The 19,296-nt window shown below is 33.1% G+C and overlaps 5 protein-coding genes across 8 annotated transcripts in view; 3 read left to right on the plus strand and 2 right to left on the minus strand.

Moving 5' to 3' along the window:
• The first annotated feature begins 570 nt into the window (after positions 1-570).
• LOC117605334 (putative G-protein coupled receptor B0563.6) lies at positions 571-2,740 on the plus strand. Of its 2 annotated transcripts, none has more exons than XM_034326562.2 (6): positions 571-712; positions 1,104-1,363; positions 1,449-1,675; positions 1,744-2,045; positions 2,117-2,351; positions 2,422-2,739. In XM_034326562.2, the coding sequence occupies exons 1-6, from the start codon at positions 705-707 to the stop codon at positions 2,614-2,616; spliced, it is 1,227 nt and encodes a 408-aa protein (XP_034182453.1). In that variant the 5' UTR covers positions 571-704; the 3' UTR covers positions 2,617-2,739. The 2 variants fall into 2 exon arrangements, with proteins under 2 accessions (XP_034182453.1, XP_034182452.1); XM_034326561.2 differs by lacking the exon at positions 571-712 and adding an exon at positions 869-1,007 and having other exon boundaries at positions 2,422-2,740.
• Positions 2,741-3,491: 751 nt separating this feature from the next.
• LOC117605337 (BTB/POZ domain-containing adapter for CUL3-mediated RhoA degradation protein 3) lies at positions 3,492-6,607 on the minus strand. 2 transcript variants are annotated; one of them, XM_034326571.2, is made up of 5 exons: positions 6,445-6,607; positions 5,924-6,236; positions 5,645-5,843; positions 5,378-5,528; positions 3,492-3,637 (listed from the first exon to the last, which is right to left on the minus strand). In XM_034326571.2, exons 1-5 carry the CDS (start codon positions 6,605-6,607, stop codon positions 3,630-3,632), a joined length of 834 nt encoding a protein of 277 aa, XP_034182462.1. In that variant the 3' UTR covers positions 3,492-3,629. The 2 variants fall into 2 exon arrangements, with proteins under 2 accessions (XP_034182462.1, XP_034182461.1); XM_034326570.2 differs by having other exon boundaries at positions 3,492-5,528.
• A 379-nt stretch (positions 6,608-6,986) lies between these two features.
• Positions 6,987-8,973, plus strand: IFT20 (intraflagellar transport 20). Its single transcript, XM_034326572.2, has 3 exons — positions 6,987-7,119; positions 7,612-7,766; positions 7,880-8,973. The coding sequence occupies exons 1-3, from the start codon at positions 6,996-6,998 to the stop codon at positions 7,991-7,993; spliced, it is 393 nt and encodes a 130-aa protein (XP_034182463.1). The 5' UTR covers positions 6,987-6,995; the 3' UTR covers positions 7,994-8,973.
• Positions 8,974-9,877: 904 nt separating this feature from the next.
• On the minus strand, positions 9,878-13,537 carry LOC117605332 (protein phosphatase 1G). The gene is made up of 6 exons (XM_034326557.2): positions 13,278-13,537; positions 12,147-12,426; positions 11,282-12,050; positions 11,055-11,202; positions 10,445-10,900; positions 9,878-10,365 (listed from the first exon to the last, which is right to left on the minus strand). Exons 1-6 carry the CDS (start codon positions 13,386-13,388, stop codon positions 10,123-10,125), a joined length of 2,007 nt encoding a protein of 668 aa, XP_034182448.1. The 5' UTR covers positions 13,389-13,537; the 3' UTR covers positions 9,878-10,122.
• A 37-nt stretch (positions 13,538-13,574) lies between these two features.
• The window catches only part of Hs3st-A (Heparan sulfate 3-O sulfotransferase-A), a 79,994-nt gene continuing 74,272 nt past the window's right edge, over positions 13,575-19,296 (plus strand). The window contains exons 1-2 of one of the 2 annotated variants that reach the window (XM_034326568.2): positions 13,575-13,664; positions 14,102-14,222. The gene's annotated coding sequence lies outside the window, so the exon portion shown is untranslated. Of the gene's footprint in view, positions 13,665-14,101; positions 14,223-18,114; positions 18,517-19,296 lie in introns of those variants that run through there. The other variant, XM_034326567.2, reaches the window with a different exon arrangement.

The following is a 19,296-nucleotide window of genomic DNA, read 5'->3' on the forward strand; positions in this document are numbered from 1 at the left end:
GCTAGTATTCCAAAATTTGAGCCAATTCGGAACATGGAGGTTTTTGGAAGTTTAGCCATTGTCTATCTATTTATTATCGACATTACAATGAACATATTATTGTCAATTAAAACTAATATTCATAATCTAAATGCTGCAACTTCTTAATTTCAACAGTGATACCGGAAGCAGGTAATGAACGTTCGAAAACTTAATATATTTAAAAACAAGATCTCCAAGAGTTATTTAGATATTCTCATATTTTTTCCGGATACGATCAATTTCTAATTGACGTAATGTCGTTCTAGGATTTACCAAGTTTACTTGCTGGCTTTGCGTTTTCGTTCGTCGCTTCAGTGAATGCTCAATCGAGTGTAAGGGGTGTCTCTAACGAGGTTTTCCACCTGAAAGAGTTTCACGTTTTTTTAGAAACACTTTTGGAAAAACTGTAAGTTTTTATTAGAACGATAATTTTCTTTTGAAATTACTCCGCTGAAAAACAAGTAATTTATTATTTCCCTTACAGACTGATTTCAAAAAGATAATATAGAATAAAGTTTAAAGAAAATTTTAAACTTTCCCGTCAATCAATTGAATTACTACTATGGTGGCTATTTACCCATCGTTCAAATGCAAGCGAAAAACCATCCACCTGATCCCTGCACACGCTTTTATTGCATTTTCAATTGAGTTAACCTGACAAAGAGGGCTGGAATATAATTATAATGCACAAGTAAATATGTATACTTAGAGTACAACAATAAGTGAACCTTGGTGAGAGCATGCGCGATATCGGTTTTTCTCAGGAACCACGGTGGTAAGTTCATCGGGGATGAATTTTGCAGAACCTGTTGTGTTCCCATTGTGTCGCATCCTCTTAAACGAGAGTAACAAAACAAGTGAGATAAAGTTGTTTATAACAATAAAAATCTTTAATCATGATACCTTTTTAATGTAATTTTTTAAATTCGCGTTTGACTTTCTCTGAAATAAATAACTTTTATTATGTTAACGGGAATAGTTAAAGGGTACGTTTTTAAAATTAATCATCGTTAGCATCGCTAAAATACAAAATAATTTTCATTAATTTAAAATATTTAACAATTTTTTCATTTTTTTTTTAGAACGTTGTTATGTTGCGAGGGTGAGAATTCTACTTGGAACATTATAACTGATGCGAACAAAAATGTTCTCCACGAGTCCACGTCCTTGTTGCGGATTATTTATAGAATAATGATTCCAACGATAGTGACCACCGGTATTTTTGGTAATATTTTAATACTCTTGGTGCTATCCACGCCGGTTTTCCGGGGAATCGCATACTTATACCTCAAGGGGCTCGCATTAGCGCACATCGGAGTTCTTACATCTTGGATCCCCATATGTATGTAACTATAACGTAGATAGACTGAAGATATAATATTTTAAAAGAATCAAAGTAAAAAAAAAAAATAAATATTCTGTTTCAGTTGTTCGCTTAGGATACGGTATGAAGAACGATTACCCGTCTGCTTTCTACCACGCTTATTTAGAACTGGTCGTTGTGAACACTTTTGCTATAGCCAGCATTTTAATTATGACTTGCTTAATCATCGATCGATATATTTTTATTTTTTTCCCCGCTCGAATCCGCAGCAGGAATGCACGCAAGAGTGTCCGCTCTTTCGTCCTCTGTTCCTTCATCTTGGGATTTGCGGTATAGAAAAATGAATTATTATTAATCTAAATGAAATTAATACCAAGTAAATTGTTATTATAATACAGGCAAGCGCACCATTGACTGGGATGAGAACGGTGTACGAATTGCGGGAGGGTACGGGTACCCTTTTCATGCTGCGTGAAAATATTTCCGTCACGCGGAATATGCTATGGAACGCTTACATTTGGATGATGGAAATCACGTTACGTCTCTGCCCGATGATCATTCTCTTTCTGTTAAATAGTTTCGTGGTGAAGAGGTTTTTACATCTGAACGCTAAAAAAAAAGAGTTCCAGTCGGTCTCAGAAAAGTTTCGCACGGCTAATGTTACTGACACATCTTTGTTAAGTCGGAATCGAGGATATATGTAGGTAGAAATATAAAATAAGTTTTATTCTAATTGTATAATCTTCTTATTGCATATGAATCATTTTTCAGGGAGGAACAACATTTAGCTACGCTAATGTCAGTTATGGCAGTGTGTTTCACGATAACAATGATACCATCGATAGTGCTTCCATTTGTATATCGCAGTTATGAAATTACAGACGTCAATTACCTTTTGTTTAAAGCGTCTGCTGCGGTCACTGAACTTTGCAACTTTGCTGTTCACATTGTTATATACTTTTTATGTAGCAAAGAATTTCGGGAAGAGTTCCTGAAAATTATTCAGGTAAATAGAAATGTAAGCAATTCAGAGAAGGAATAATGTCGTACAAGAATTTTTTTATTTGGAATCATAGAATAGATGCAAGAAGAGAGTTGTTGAAGAAGAATCCGAACGACCAGTGGGCGAGATTGAAGATTACAGTCGACACGGTACGACAGTTCGATTAACACCTGAACAGACGAAATTAAATTCCCCGGGTTCCACAAGCAAATTAAATGATATGGATGAAGATAAAGAGTCTGAAGTATTGAACGCCTCTGATATTTAAAGATTACCTTACTGTGAATAAAAAATATGGATAAATAATGTGAATATTGGCATATTTATTTCTTACACATCTTCTCTACCAAGAAAAACTTATGTTAATCTATAAAATAAAAACTACGAAGAAAAATTGTTAATAAATGCACAATTTTATTTAAATAACAAGAATCTTCCTTTCTAAAATGTTATTGAACTGTTTTTCCAATATTTTTGTATGCAATAATTTGGTGACACTAGTATCACAGACATACAGTTATCATTGAACATTATACATATTTGCGATAATTCTAAATAGTGAAACTCTTTCTTTTAATGACATAAAATATTTTATTTAATGTTATTTATCCACTCAAAACAGATAAATATTTACATGTTTTATATTATTGATTTAGTTGATGGTAGTATTTAATTTTTTTCCTTATCTATTTTACAAGCATTATTTGTACATTCTGCAAGGTTTTCCCAATGAAAATTGAAAAATATTCTGCAAATCAGTCTTTTCCTAATAAATATGTATGCAGACATAAATATATTTAAGCTTGAACTAATAGACCATAATCTTATCATTGTTATACAAGTATAAACCTAAACAAAAAGTATAGTTTAATATAATTTTAATTAAATGTTATATAATATTATTATTATCTTTTTTGTTTAGTTACAGTGGTACCTATATATCAAATAGATCTACTTATATTAATTAAATGGAATTTAATCTTCAAATTCATTTAATTCATCTTTTCCTTTGAGTATAATTTTTTTGTAAAACTATTATATGTTATTTCAAAATTTTAGCTAAATATAAACGTTTGCAAAACTGTGAATAAAAAGATATAATGACATCATCTGTAAATTTTAAGAGGTAATAATTCACCCGGATACAAGACAAAACTTTTGATATATTTTTGAATAACTGTAAAACAGAAACGTTGCTGGCTTGTACAATGTGGCTAGATTAGAAATTTCGTCGTTTTTATAAGTGGACCATGGCTACCTTACGTATTTTGATGGGACGTACTAGTTTCCTGAAAGAAAACATAAATAATCAGTACAATTTTCAGTTTATTTTTGACGACTATTTCTATTAATTTTATATATAAAAACATATATAATTTGAACAAATGTTAAAGCTCGTGTCGGTTTTACCTGACAAAGGAGGCCATTAAAACTGTGCTCTACTGTGAGGTTGAAAAATGCAAGCAGCAATAATATTTTCATTAACATAAGATATATTGCATTTAGCTTAACTTACATATTACATAATTTTATTAATCATAGCGGTTTATAATAAATACGGAATATGAACGACACTAACTACCTACAATTCTTTGCCGTACATAAAATTATAGGAACTTAAACTCTTCTGTCGTTAAATCTTACGTTTTTTCCTATTGCTGTAATTGTATACACACAAATATCGTCTTGTATTCGGGAGAATAAATATTTCTAATTCGATAATTTAGCAATTCAACAAATAATTAATAGTATAATGTTTGTATAAAAGCTTGCCCACAGCAAAATAACTGTAGGTATGAAATTGGAATACATATGGTCCCTTCATTAAATATAGAAGTTTGCACCATATCAAAACAATAAATTGTATTAATTTGCGGTGTTCATTGAATTATAAATGTATTTGTTTTTATAAGTTGAAGTATGTAAGTAAAGTAAAAAGTATTAATATGAAAAGAAATGTACCACATTTTGGAATGATATTCAGAAATTAACACAAAGCTTACATGCTTATAAAAGTTACCATGTTGTTCTCATAATAAAGGACCAATGTTCAAAATTAAACAAGGTTGAGGATTCAACTATAGTTTCAATTCATTTTTTAATTGCATTTGGTTGATAATTTTTCTATACTCTGTTATAGTTATTTTACTGGCAGTGTTTACTCCAGATCATCTTTTAAGCAGTTATATAACATTTTTAAGTTAAAAAATTCTTTTTGTAAAAAAGTAATATAAACATGTTCAATTTATAATGATAATAATAATAATAATAATAATAATAATACTTATAACAGGTAACAATACAGTCCTATGTTGTGTAAGCTTTTTATACAATTCGTTACTTTAAATAACTGCTTAAAAGTTGTTGAAGAGTATAAGATAGTAAATAATTCCATCAGTCATAGAATGGCAACTTCGACTTATTTTTGTTTTACTTCTGACATAAACATTTGGCACATCAATAGTACTCGCATCTCTGTTCTCTTAACCGTACTTATTCTGAACGCGAAAACAAGAAATAAGAAAACGTACCCTTATCTATTTGCTTTTTTTTTCTTTTATAATTAATACACCTTATAGTATAAGTATAAATAAATCCAAGACGAATTTGTCATTCCGTTCAAAATCAAAATATCTGTAAATGATTTGAGATATGTGAAACGAGTAGGATATGTAGATATATACCACGAAAATATAAGACTGTGATGTGAAACTTAGTGGTAGTCCATTATACAACCAATTTTAACGATGTTGTTCATTAGTTTTTTGCACGAGATATAGAGGATAAAGAGAAAGTGACGCACATACATATATATGCACATAAATTAAATATGTGTATATATATGCATCCGTATGAAATTTGCGTATGTTTCCTCTTTCATACATCTTACTTTACATTGGCTCGCGTCTTAAGGGCGAGGACTCGAACGACGCTAAGGGTCGCTGGATTAGGAGGGGTAAAAAGGGCAAGGTTGGGTCAGTTGGTGTTTTGTTTGTTGGAGCGAAGGCGAGCCAAGCCTGAACGCTCACCCTCTTCTTCATCTGATGTGCAAGGTGGTGCACCGCTAACTGCACCACGCGACGATGTTGCTTGCATTAATTCTTGGTCGGGACCATTTCGGTGTTCGTATAATAAAATATTTAATGTCTCTTCATAAATTCTGGCCTCTGGAAACTCAACCTATGTGTTACGAATCGAAGCTTTTACTTTTCTTATTCACATTTAAGATGTATTTCATATTATATGTTATATATTATGTTGAAATTTTAATATAATACATGTATATTTGATATTACCTTCGTGTGTTTCTTATCAGTTGTATATACAATAGAGTGGCAACAAACTTCTGCAACTTTACGACCATGGCCATAAAATGTCCAACAACAAATTTCACTGGATCCAATCACATCTTTAATAAATAATACTCTACCACTGAATCTAAGGGACATTTTGTCGAACAATTCTATGTTTTTTAACAGATTGTCATCTGATGTACTGTAAAGACAAGGCTTTTTGTATTTATTTGTTTTTTGTTTCATTGCATATAGCAATTTTTATAAAACAGGTATTATCACCTTGTGTATGAATATTTGTTATTGTGCCTATTAATGAGCAGCTTTACTACTGGTTTAGTAGTACTGCTAATTAACAACTGCTCCTCTCTTTGGGAAGTGATAAGCGGAACCCTACAAATAGGTTCTGCTTCCCTTTCCTTTCGATGAAGAGCTTGCTCACACGATTCAGCTAATTCGGTAATACAATAATACTTTGCTTCTGCAAGCAACTCTGCCATTTCTTTTGTGCTTTCTGGTAAAGGGACTGAACCGTCTCTTAAGAAGTTTAAAATTGTACCAAAATGTTTTCCACATCTATCAATTAATATCCATCCTGCAAATAAGATTTATATTATTTACATAAGTAAAAGAACAACATTTAATCTTATGCTTTAAATTACAACCAGGTAAAGAGAAAACTCATCTATTTTTTTTTTATAAATGAAAATGTAATTCTCTATTACATGTATCTTAATGAAGACTCATTAAAACCCTGTATCTTGTCAATGCTTAAATACTATAGTTTCTACACAAAATCTCACCTTCAGGGTCTGTAAGAATTTCCATGCGGCCACTAAACATAGCACGTAACATAGTGTCATGTTTTTGGAGTGTACCTAAAGTTGTATAGTGTAAGGAACCGCCGATATTGAGCTTGACGTACTCCGAAGGATATTTAATTCCCGCTTTATGATCTCCGGACATAACGAACGACAATGACGAAATATCAAAACGTTAAACAGTGACGATGATAAATATTTCAGCGAGAAAGTATATTGATTACGTTAAATGTCAAACCGAAAATATAACAGAGAAAGAACGAAGCGTTGCGTCTCTTGAGCGACAACGCAAGTGATAAACGATAACCAATACAATGATATTTTATGTCGCATTTATTAGTCTCATCTTAAATGTTAAAACCCTGTTATATAGCACGATTCACTACTTCTTTAATGTCTTACGACTTGATAAAAAAAATACACCCTATCGTACCCCCATTTTGGTGAGTGACTAGCACGAAGAAGCGAAGACTAGTTGGGAATACGCGCAAGCGCTACTAACCAAGAGTTTGATCGTTTGTTTATTTAAGAAAATGGCTGACTCTTTAGCAAAGTATGGGATTTATATTGACGACTTAAGTAAAATACGTGTATTAGAGCCAGAAGTGGCAAATCAAGCGAATAAACTTAAAGAAGAATGTCAAAATTTCATTTCGAGTGAGTTTTATAGAAGTCGTTACGATAACATACTTATTTCACATTTATGTGCTTATTTGGAAAGCGCGATTTGATTAGAGAATCATTTCCATAAGATTTGTTTCTTTATTTATTTAATTATTTGTTACCTTTTGTAGTAAATTCAATAATTAGCCGATAGTTTTTTGTAAAACAAATGCCTGTTCATTTACCACCGTAATTACTGCCATCTACACAGGTTGCCGCTTCTGGATAAAATTTTGATCAGCATTCCAATATTTGAAATAATGTAAAAGAATGATTAAAATATTTACTGTTATACATATTTGAATTTCTTATTTCATTACTGCACAGATACATATATAATTTATATTATTAGAGCTATGCGCTTTAATAAAAGTTTCATTAACATATATATATACATAAATAATACAAACGATTCAAAAACTTTACAATTATTATTTTTTTTGTCCATTAAACGGTTAAGTAATTATATTACTTTTTATTTCCCAGGAATTACTGAGTTTCAATCAAACTGTAATGAATTTATAGAATTAATAAATCAATTAGCAAATGAAGTTGAGAAAGAGAAAATGAAAACGATCGGAACCCGAAATTTACTTCGATCTGTTGCGAAAGAAAGAGACGCTCAGAAACAACAAATTCAGGTAATTAAAACTAAAAGTATTTTAATATACTATAATTATTAAATACTAGATAAAACAGTTTTAAAAATTGAATTATCCAGAATTTAAATAATGCTTATGTGTATTACTTGCAGGCACAAATTGTTGAAAAATCTATGGAACTTGAGAGACTTCGTATACAGTATGATTCTCTAAAAAAAATTGAAATGGAACAGATAGAAACAATTGAACACTTAACGGTCAATTAAAATGTACATTATATTAGTTTCGTAATTATGAATCTATCTCTATTTAACATATGTCTATACATCTTTATACAAAGTTGTGTACAAAAATCGATTGAAGTAGGAATATAAGTAAAACTACAAAAAAATAATTGAAGTGACATATATTATGAAACAAGATATTTATACATAAATTCATGACGAAGTTTGCAGTTAAGACGGTATCGGGGTTTAAACCCTTCTTAATAAGACGGCATCAAATGTACATACATATTGTGAAGGTTCTCAACCCCTGAATCAGAAAGGCACATTAGTTAATTCTGAGTAATACTATGTACTGCTTCTAGTATTCATATATTAATGATCATTTTGATAATAGTGTTACTTATTTTTTCGTTCGTAAGTTACTTTCTTTATAATTATAAACAACGTTTATATAATTACTCTTTACTAACAGCCGCAATTACATGTGAGCAGTTGTAGAAGGTGGAATAACAGTACAAAATTTGAAGCAATCTTAGACGTTGCAAGTGATTAATTTATATAATTATTCATCTACTAGCTATATTATGTTAACTGAATAAAAACTTTGTATGTTTTGCAAATGCACAATTATTATTATATCGTATGTCTGTTCTGTGATAAAAGTACTGCAATAAAATTTCAATCATGATATGAAAAAGATTTATCAAGTGTTATTTTTATATTAAAATATTAACAATGTTTTTTATTTATGTGTTGCAACCATATAGAAAGAAAATCTAAATAATTATGTAGACAATAAAATATGTAAGCCCACAGTGTAAGTCAAATGATTTAAATGAAAATAAAATATGTACGCTTTTCAAAACTTGTAAATAATTTTGCTATCCTCGTTTTTTTACATATTATTTATACGAATTTAATTTACTCCTAATACATACATCCTATTAATTTTCAATTCTCAAATCGTTCGCGTGCGTGTAAATATCTTTAATTCATAATTTTATTATTTTTTTTTCTTCATAAATAAATATTTTTCTTATGTTATTAATTTACGGAACACTTTCGATACTATGAGAAATTCGAAATGAAATTTAAAACAGTTTAAGTAGATAGTATTCCACAACACATTACATACCCTTTTAAACAGTACTTTTAGTACAAGATCACAAATTACCAACGCGCAATACACAATCGTCTTTGTTACACAATACGGTTTTTCACGTTTTTAAGATTATTCGCTCACCCATCCATTCAACCACTATACCCAGGGATTCAAAAATAAACTTTATTTCGTAAAAATAAGAAATGGTATCGTGTTGAATTACAAATATAAATCCTATAGTCTAAATTTATAAATATGTACAATTACATATCTACTATGGATGTCATCTAAAAACTCAAAGAGTATATTCCATAAATGTTGATGGAGCAAATGGGATGATGTATAATTAGGTTTTACTTAATAAAGAAAATCAAAATAGTCAACGATATTTAAATATGTAAAGTCGAAAAATTTAAAATTTATAAAAAAAAATGTTCAGTTTTAACATAACTGCTATTGTACGTGATGTTTATGAAATCTTACGAGGCTCTGACTTCCAAGGAAAGCGAAAAGACCTTTGGGTCATTGATTTCGTTTAGACATTAAATAGATCTAAAGGTCTTGACACTCTCCTGGTTAATAAATGATTTTAGACTGATTTTATTTTTTATTACTTATTACCTACCTTATCATTACCATAAAAAGTACTTATAAAGAGAAACATCGATTACTTTATTAATTATACAGAATGTTTGTATGACTGTCTTACATATTTTGTACAAGCTTTTATCAAAATGTTAGACCGTATAATACACTATCCACCATTAATAGGTGTAATTAAATAATTTTTAAATGTACGAATTGTAAGTTAATATATTAAAAAAAAAAAAAATAAAAACAAAATCAAAACAGAAGCAACGAATTATCATCCTCATGTGCTCCAATTTATCAGTCTGCCACCAATAGCCAACACTAACATACTTTACATGTTGTTTGATGTAACTGTTATCGATCACCATCGAGTATCCATTCGAAATTCACAGTTCCATAGAATTACATAATTTTACATAAATTCACATTCACTCATCTGTTTCCAGAGATCAGTTTATAACATTTAACACAAATCTCACATAGCTGCTTCGGTCTTAAGGCGTTTGCAAGATTTCACCGCATCATCTTGTATAACGCAGTCGTTGCTTTCTTCCGCGGATATAGCTGGTGATAACGACCTTTTAGCAGTACATATCTCAACGGTATTACTGTTTGTTACCGTATCAGTTTGTGGTTTAAATCGAATTATTACAGCCGTCATATTGTCGCAACCTGTACCATCTCCACAAGTGTCAGGTGCAAGGCAATGATCAAATAGCTATAATACAATATTTTGCATTAGTAACTAATATTTTATTAGTCAGAGTAAATAGAGAAAATAATTAGCTATTTTATACCTCTTCACAAATTTGAGATAGTTTATCGTGATTATGTGTCAAGCGGGAACGAATAAATTGTATAACATCTTGACTTGACATGAAATTCCAAATACCATCACAAGCAAGCACCATAAACTCGTCCTTTTCTGGTTCAATTGTAATATGCCTGACATCCGGAAGTGCCGATATCATTTGTTCTTGCGGTGGCAAATCTGCATTTTGTTTATAAGCATGGTCCCCGAGCGCTCTTGATAAATTAAGGCCACCATTTACTCTACCATCGGCGGTAACTTTTCCGCCAGCTTTTACTATGCGCTCCATTTCTGGTTCATCTTCAGGTTTGTGATCTAAACTAAGTTCAACCGCTTGACCATCTCTACATAAAACACAACGGGAATCTCCAGCATTTGCCACGTATAATTCATTCCCTTTTAACACAGCAACTACTGCAGTGCATCCACTATCATAACCCGGCTGTTCAAATTAATGATTCACGTTACTTAATTGTAAATCTTTCTTAATTACAAAAGTACTATCTTAACACAATATTACTAATAAATGATTTTGTTTTCATTGCTTCTTAACCGTATTTCTTTAAAATATATACGATGTAAAGAATTTTTCATACCTCTTCTTTATCCATCATGAGGCTCCCACTATCATCATCGTCATCATCGTCTTCATCATCATCAATATTGCCATCTGCATCTTCATCTTCTTCGTCTTCGTCGCTTTCATCTTCGTCTATGTCTTCTGTGTCATCTTCGTCGCTAAAACTATCCAGGAAAAGTTAATATAAGATGTACCGATGATAATTTTGATTTTCTAAGCAAAGGTATACGCGTAGGTTTCTACCTTTCTGGAACTCCATCAAAGGTTGTATCATTTTCGTCATCGTCATCATCTTCTTCTGAATCTTCGCTATCTTTTTTAAGAAGATTATGGTACAAAGTGATAGGCTGAATCCTTCTTCTACCAGTACTGCTTATTCTTTCTTGTTGTCCCGCATCTCCGTTCTCAACCGGAATACACGAGCTGCTAGACACATTGTCACCTCCACCTTTACTGCTGTCTGCATCTTCAATTCGTTTCGATTCAGCACCATTTAACTCTACTTCATTTTCATTTGATTCGTCGCACGTAATTTTTCCTGGACTCGTAACTTTTTTGTTTATATCCTCAGAACTATCAGGCATATCTGCAGTCTTTATTGGTTCTATATCTGCTGTTGATCCTACCGGCGGGGATGTGTGTACATTTCCATTACTGGTAGTCGAATCAAGAACTTGTTCAGCCTCATTGTTACCAGGACACTCAGAATCTTTTCGTTCCATTGTGCTAGATAAAGTTGATCCGCATGGTTGACTGGAACTACTTACATCAGCTTCATTTGTATTCCACGAGGATGAAGACGAAGAACATCCTGCCCCTGACGACGACGAGCTTGCTTTCTCTCTACCCCTTCGTCCACGTAAGTAAGGACTTGCGGAACAAGTTCTTTTATTGCAGTTTTCATTTTTCAAAGATTTTACTTGAGGATTTGATTCCGATTGATACTTTGCCATTACTTCTTCTAATGGCATTGTTGCTTCCATACATAGATTATTAACATTCTCTTCCTCATCTATATGCAATGTAACGTATGAAGACAAATTTATTAGATTATATCTTTTTATAAAGAAATAGGTGGAATAATTTATACAAATAAAAAGAGACGCACCAGATTCATTTAAATCATCTTTTTTATTATCTGTAGTGGATGTTCCTGCTAATTCTTTAAGAATACTAATTACTTCAGGTTTTTCGAGTGTAGCATCAAAGCCTAAAAAGGCATCTATTAAAGCTTGCCTAATATCTCCTTTTTTGTATGCCTCGGTTTGTTTAATAAAATCTGGGAGATTACTTGCACAGTAAGTAGCTACTTCGTGTCCCCCATGACCATCATATACAGCAAATAATGAAACATTTTCATCAAAATCTATACAACAATTATGTGCATCCTATAAACAAATAATTATATTACGAATGTATGCAATAATACTGTTTAAAAACACCTTAATTTATTTAAATTTCATATTCTTCTTATTTCATTTTACACATGTTTTATATTATAATGGATTCTATAAACACCATGAAAACTTTTGGGTACACTATATAAATAAGGTTATTTGCTACTTTAATATTATAACACATGTATATTTAGTACAGAAATTAAAAAATTTATTTTCTATACATAGGATGTATTAGGGAATCAATAGTATTACATATAATAAATCAAATCATTTTAACAAAAGCATATAATTAAATCTTTATGAAATATTGTTTTACAATTCTCGCATTTTATTTTCTAAACAATAATTATTACAAAATAGATCTATCACAGACAAGTGAATACTACTTTGGAAGCAATAATGCCCCCAGTTGCGTTACTTTCCTATTTCTAAACTGCAAAATAAAAAAATTACTTCGTAAAGTTTCTTGTACAATCATATCAAATACAATAATAAGTAAACGCGTTTTAATAGAGTAGAAAAGTCTCGTTAAATCGTGAAAACTTATGTTTTGTGAAGAACTTTGAAACATGGCAATGAATGCTAATAATTTTGCAATAGCAATGTTTTGTACACGCGCGAAACGTCGAGGTACATTCTCGCTACGTTTGGCACAGTATTTTCTGTGTTCTCGAATCGAATAGACTGAATTTCGCGCTTCGTGATATAGATGGATTACGTTTGCAATAGATCAGGATGGATGTCGTAATACCCTAGCGAAACGGTGAACCGGCAAACCGTTCTCTGACCGAAACGAAACTAGGTAACGGTGCACTGGCCGCTCGAGGGTTTTATCTTACCTCTTGACTAATTCGCCAGCCTTGCATGGAACTCGCGCCGAATGCGACATTCTTGCCTACTTGGTCGCTCGACACTTTCTTTGTAATTGGTTCTGACAAGTATGCACCCATTTTCGTTTAAACCGGCAATATTTCTGTTGATTCTCTGGCGTCCGTGTAATATCACAATATCTCGATGAAATTACTATTCGCAAGCGCGGCGCACAGTCGTTAACTAGCCTCCATGACCGGTTTGGGTTTCTGTTTTCACTGCGCTTCTGGCGCCACCTAGTCCGCCACTTTGCTCACATGCGCATTAAATTTTCGCGCCAAATTTTAGACACCGTAATGGCGTACGTGAGTGAACAGTGTTTAGTGCTCTCCTCGAATATTCTTTCCTTTTGTGTGGTAAGTGAGTTTTAATTTACTTCAATATACAAAAATAATGATTTTAGTACGTAGCTCTCTACGTATATTATATAAATAACAATTTACGAGCATATATTAAAAGGAATGATAGTCTTTAAATATGAAGTAAAGAGTACGGATCTACGTCAAGATTCGAATACGTAGAGCGTCACATGTATTCTTTAAAAAAATATTCAAAACAGCTTATATTTGTTTACTAATACAAAATAATGACTTGTAAATGCAATATTTTAGCAAATAAGTACTGTAATGGGTAAAAATTAGGCATTTGTTGCAAATATTTAAGTAGCGTCATATTCCTTAAATTAGCAATCTTTTGTTTGCAAAAAGTTATCTTTCGTTTGAATAGTACCCATATCAATTGTATATTGCTATTGTATAATATTTTATCATAAATTCCTGTTCATCAATTACAGATAAGCAGAAAAAGAGGAAATATAAGGTTCCAGCAGCGTGGCACGTATAAAGTTGGGTATTACGCACAATATGGGGTAACGCGTCACGTGATGTCAACTGGCGGGAAGTTTAAAATGATCTGTAAGTTTTAACTTGTTTCAAACATTATATATTATGAAAGAATCGTTACTTATAAATACAGATATAGATTAATTGTTGTTTAATTAAAGTTTTTAAATTAATAATTAAAAAACAATGTAGCATAAATGTGCAATAAGAAATGTTTTTTTTATTAACATTCTACAATAAATTAAAAAAAACAATAATATGAAATATATTATTTTATTATTTCACTTGTCTGTATTTATATGTAACAATAAATTCTTGTGTATTTATACGATTCTTACGGATACTACTTTAATTTGTTCATAATTTTGTGTCTTTATGAATTTGCAATGTATTCTGATTTTATAAAATCAGTGACAAAGAGTTTGTCTGATATTTTGTATTAAAGTAATCGCGTTCACTGAGAACAATTGCCTTTATCTGTTGAATTTTTGATAGGAATGTATGCATCATATATTATCTAAGTAGTGATTATGTGTGAATACCACCCAACTATTATGAATGCAAATGATAATAGTTCACATTCGCTGCTGTTGCATACTATTTAGAATAATCTCGTTTCTGAATACCTGCTTCCAATGAATTCTCTTTTAATAAATTTCTTACATGCTACCCCTTTTGTATTTTTAGTCTTTCAAAATTTCATATTTCTCTTTTTTACCGAAAGCGAGTTTTTCAATTTTAGAATTTTAGAATTCTCTAATGTTTAAACTTTTAAATTTTCGAAAGTTCAGAATTTTAGAGGTGGAAAGAGGGAAGTTTACGTTGTATCGTATAGCCGCGTTGTTAATATCCCCACAAAAGATTTAATCAAACAGAAAAGTGTGGATGAAACACGGAATTGTTTTGGAATATCCGGTGAATCGATTGTGTACGAATCCAAAGGAAACGAGATCAGTAGGTAAAATGGGGGAGAGTGAAGAAGAGAGATGCTATATGATTATTGAAGTTGGATATACCGAAAGCAGAGTCTGTTATTCGATCAAAAAGTTTCTACCTTCGTATCACGGTTAATTTTACATGGATCTGGGGGAAAAAAGAGAATAGGAGGATAGAGGATAGTAGGGGGAATTATTCTTGAGGTCGAACGTATTGAAAACTCTGTTATTCAATTAAAAGTTTCTCATTCGACTAGAACATCGTTAAATGTTTCATCATTTTCAAAGAGAAAATTTTAGATAAAAAAACGTGTTAAACGTAGAGAATTATTTGACGAAATATCCAGTTAATTTCATGCCGATTCAAAGAATTATTTCACTTGAATGCACTTTGTTCGTTAGATTTTTCTAAAATTTCAATAGATGTATAACTTTTGTGCGGTATTGTATCTCGGAAATACAAAATGGTATAGATGGGCAGATATCTTTGAGGGTTGGTGTATATCATTGTCGAAGTCGGATGTACCGAGAGCCCTGTCTCCTTTAATGACACGCGATGTGTAGCGTACGGGTGGCGTACGATCCAGGGAATGGTGCACCCGGACGTCGAGGTCGAGGTGGTTGGTGAGGATGGGTTTGTGTGTTGCGTGATGGTCGCCGTTTATCGATTCGCGCCGCTGTGAGGAATGAAGCCGTGGCTAGCTTGCTCTATGCTCTATAGTATATCACACCCTTCAAAATCTCCAAAATTTTTCTTACAAACGCATCATTTCAAATTGTTGCGTGATATCAACGAAAGTAGCATCCCCATAGAGTCCTTGTCTTACGATCTCTCTTGATATCTGGTATATTCTGTTACATATATTTTCTAGCCACTGTATTCCGTATTCCATTCATTCTTTTTCTTCAATAATAATTCATGATTATTCCTTAGAGTTCTTATAAATCATTGCAGTTCGAATTCTTTTATAAAATTATTTGAATTGTAGTTATTTTAATGGACTGTTGTTCGAGCACTAAGATCGTTTATATATTTTATAAATAGAAAAGCGGGGAAAAGAATGATACACAAGAATATAAACATTGTCTGTTAATGGAAAAGATCGCGTGCACGGGAAGTGAATTACCTTACGGTACAAACGTGATACACTCAATGAATGGTTGTTAACTGAATGAAACTCACCGTAATATGTCGTATTTTAACTTAATCGAAATATTATGCGTCGTTTTTGCATAAAACGAACGTTTTTACCGGAACGATTCGCTAGGAAAGAATTTGTTACGGTGCGTGTCGCGTTTTAACCCTCGGATGACGACGGACCACGGAGAGAGCTTCAATATTAATTTAATTTTCTATTTCATATTATTTTCATTTTCTATATTTTATACGGTTCCTTTTAAAAATTACTTTTTTAATATATGAAACTCTTTTGTTTTAAAATTAACTTGTTTGGGTCACGATCGATCCAAGCTCCGTTGTTCAAGGGTTAAATTCATCTGAAATGTTTTATCTACACGATCCAATTTATTTTTCTAATTTGTAAGGTCGTTCGTATAATTTTTAAGCAATCATAAATGATTCCAAATCAATAGTTAATTGAATTTCAAGGATCGGATTGTCTTTTTCCTTGGAACCACATGCGTTTCACGTTCTATTTGATAATAATCACGTATGCTGCGGCGAATCTAGGTCTTCGTGTTCATGAACATCCTAGGAATACACAGTGAACACACTACTATCCTATTTACATAACAAATGCGGGAACACATGATTGCATCGTACAATCGGAAAAGATCGTGGAAAACCAATGCTACGATTCGAACGCTTTTCGAATAGGAAATTATTTTTAAATATTCTACAATTTTTATTTATAATGCTAGTTTACAAATTCCATTGAAATCCTTTTTTATGGTATTGTCTACACGATTTGAAATAAGCTATTCTGCGCACGTTAGCTCATTACAGACACGAGAGTCTAGTTTATGGTGTTATCTGGCGATTTCTATGAAAACTTTCGAAAACACCAGGATTGAAGTATATCGGGAAGTGGTCCATAATGGGAGCACTTACCTTAACTTGAATTCGCTGTTGTTCACGAATCGATAGTAGATTGCGAGATCGATCGAATAAATTGCGCTTTCGCGGACCAATTTAAAATTACGCGTTCCAGTCTACGCGTAATCGAATGCATTGTACCATAGAATTCGAGAGAGCACCAATAGAATTCCAAGAAACAGGGGAAAAACCTACTTTAACAAGAAATGTATTAATTAGGGGTTGAAGAGACGTAGGAAAATAATGAAAAATTAAACTAATAAAAATCGATCATTCCCCTAATAAAAAATCATGATTTTTTTCCTTATTTCTCTATAAAGGTCTCTTTTAATTTCGCATAACGTCGTAACGCAGAAAACGAACGAATCTAACGAGTCGTAGAATTTCGATCTAACAGCCCTGATTAACCCTCATCTTTCAATTTTCCACGCACTTACTGGGGAACTAGCGCAATAAACCGCATTAGACGAACAATTTCGAATTGAACCGACGTTGAACGTGTTCACCATCGAGTTTCCTTCTGCGTTCTACATCAGAGAGGAGAAAAGAAAGAAAAAGAAGAAAAAAAAAAAGAAACATAGCTTTTCAGCGATCCGCGCGATGAAATCGATATTTTCACAGATCGCTAGTCAGTTTATCGAGGATTAATTAATCGCGAAGCGTGCGTCGACACGGGAAAGTAACGAACGAACGTTGAAAACAGAGAGACGACGGCTGGATGCTCCCTGGCCTCTCGTCCAAGTCGTTATAATTAACTCTGGTCTTTGAATTTTCCGCGCTCCCGCGATTGTGTAGACGAGCGCGAACAGGGGGTAGGGATAGGGGTGGATGCTCGGCTACGAATGGAGGGGGAGTTAAAGTAGGGGAAGAAGTAGCGAGGGTTTACGGTGGAGCAGATAGGTGTCGCGTGTCTGTGGTGGGGGGGATGACGGGTGCGTGCGAGCGCACGATCCCGCCAGTTCTTCGGTGAGGCTCGAAGAGGCCAGGTCGACCCTTGTCTCTGCTCCGTTCGCATCAATGAGAATCATTCTCTGCATCGTTCTGCGCTCGTTTTTTTTTTCATCTCCTCGATACCAGTGATCACGCTCGTTGATCGATTACCAATCGATTAACGTCGACACACTGTTAATAAGTCAGTGTGTCGCGTGTTCGTGGTGATACGTTGTGGAAAGGTCAAAAGTCGTGTTGCATGTTATTGTGACCCAGGCCTGTTCCTCGTCCCGATGTACTGGTGATGGTAGATTTAGAATTGTGAGCAGCAGGATTTCAGTGTCATCCAGCGGCATAATCGTCGTTTACCTGGTGACTGGTAACACCTAGAAACCGCTGTGTACCTCCGCGGCCTAGTGACCTGACCTTGGGTCGGCCCGACCAGGTGTGTATATGTTAAATCCTCGCACCTACGTTCCCGTATCGTAAGCATCGTTTCCCGGTGAAACGCGTCTCTTGCGGTTCACCTCTGTACGTCGTTTCAGCATGTGCTTACGGCGAAAAGTGGCGATGGCAAAACCGCGATTCTAGATAGAGTTCACGGTGTTACCGCGACACTCGTACAGATCAGCCTCGAACGTTTAATATAGGTGTACCATCGCGCACACCTCCGGTCGTTTTGTTTGGATAAGAGGATTCTGGTCGCGAGTGTTTGTCGGCTCGCATCGTTTCACTCGGTGTCTCGTTTGCGTAACATGTCTCGCGGTGCTGTATAACGTTGTCCTTCGATATGACAGCCTTTTGGGATGTGTACTTGCAAGAGTTACAGAGACACGCGTAGAGATACCGTAACAGCTTTCCACGTTTGTTCAAACATCACTTTAGCGATTAATAATGGTTTTTAGCTTATTCTGGGGTAGATACAGGTGTTTTATTTATAGGGGTTGAAGGATTCTTAAAGAAAGACGCTGATTATTAATTTTTAGAAAATATTTAATAACCATCGGACGGCGGACCATGGAGAGAGGCCCAATTTTAATATAATTTTGTATTTCATATTATTTTCTTTTTATTTAGTTGAATACAACATTACTCGATGGGTCATGCATTGTGCAAGTTAGTTCCAAGTACTTGAAAATTGAGATATTTTATAAATAAATAGCTTTTTACTGTAACAGTTTTGCGATACGTCTTTGATAATCGTTTATAGAAACTTATACCTTTG

Source organism: Osmia lignaria, chromosome 3 (assembly GCF_051020975.1).
Source record: "Osmia lignaria lignaria isolate PbOS001 chromosome 3, iyOsmLign1, whole genome shotgun sequence".
In the NCBI taxonomy this organism is placed as follows: Eukaryota; Metazoa; Arthropoda; class Insecta; order Hymenoptera; family Megachilidae; genus Osmia; species Osmia lignaria.